Source organism: Numida meleagris, chromosome 10 (assembly GCF_002078875.1).
Source record: "Numida meleagris isolate 19003 breed g44 Domestic line chromosome 10, NumMel1.0, whole genome shotgun sequence".
Classification (NCBI taxonomy): domain Eukaryota; kingdom Metazoa; phylum Chordata; class Aves; order Galliformes; family Numididae; genus Numida; species Numida meleagris.
The window spans coordinates 18391720-18392771 of NC_034418.1; the positions used below are offsets into that span (position 1 = coordinate 18391720).

General features: G+C 70.7%; 1 protein-coding gene across 1 annotated transcript in view; it reads left to right on the top strand.

The window, feature by feature from the left end:
* CDH15 (cadherin 15) overlaps window positions 505-1052 on the top strand; it is an 11963-nt gene continuing 11415 nt past the window's right edge. Inside the window, exons 1-3 of the mRNA XM_021408910.1 lie at window positions 505-555; window positions 623-757; window positions 860-1015. Of these exons, the coding sequence (XP_021264585.1) occupies window positions 505-555; window positions 623-757; window positions 860-1015 (342 nt within the window). The remainder of the gene's footprint in view (window positions 556-622; window positions 758-859; window positions 1016-1052) is intronic.

Below are 1052 nucleotides of genomic sequence, written 5' to 3' on the forward strand. Positions count from 1 at the left end.
GAGCGGTGGGGTGGGGGTCGCGGAGCCCAGGCCCCCATGGGTGTACTTTCCCGGGGGTGGCGGGGATGGGGTTTTGGGGGCAACGTGGCATTTCCCGCCCTGTAGGTCGGAGAACAGTCAGATGGGACTGGGGGGGTTGGCTCGGAATCACCCCACTGCCCTCAGCACCCCCCAGCGGTGCTGCCGGACCCCCCACACCCTGCTGCCCATGTGGAGCTCCCCAGCACGGCCTCAGCCCTGAGCTCTGTGGGGCCGTTGGGGCTCCGGTCTGGGTGGTCTGGGCCCTACAGCCCTGGGGGGGGGTGTCACAGGGCGGCTGCCCCCCATTGCTCTGCCACCCCTTCCCCACCTGCCCCGAGCTCCCGCAAAGAGGGGGTGTTGTCCCGGGGATGGACAGATGGAAGCTATGGGACAGCCCCATCTCAGCCTCAGTGCGACTCCCCCCACCCCACAGTGCAGCTCTGCTCCCCACTGTGACCACCCTGTGGCCCCCCCGTAGCCCCCATGCCTCCCAACCCCCCCAGCCCTGCGCCCCCCACCCATGAGACCACATCCGTGCGGCGACGTGACACGGGCTGGGGCCCAGCACAACCCCTTCCTCCCCACGTTCCCCCCCCTGCAGGATGCCAGCGCGGCCCCGGGCAGCCCCCCCAGCTGGCGGCACCACGAGGGAGCCCGGCGGGTGAAGAGGGCCTGGGTGATCCCCCCCATCAGCATCTCCGAGAACCACAAGCGCATCCCCCACCTCCTGGTGCAGGTAGGCAGGGCCGGGGGGTGGGGGGTGGAGGGACCCCCATGATACGCGGTGGGGGGGGGGGGGGGACAGCCCCCAGCCCCATCCCCGCTCCCCCCCACGCAGATCAAGTCGGACAAGCAGCAGCCCGGGGGGGTGATCTACAGCATCAAGGGGCCGGGGGTGGACGAGGAGCCCCTGGGCATCTTCTCCATCGACAAGTTCAGCGGCAAAGTGTTCCTCAACGCCACGCTGGACCGCGAGCAGAACGACCGGTTCCGGGTAAGGGCACCGCCCCGCCACGTGTGCCCCCCGCTCC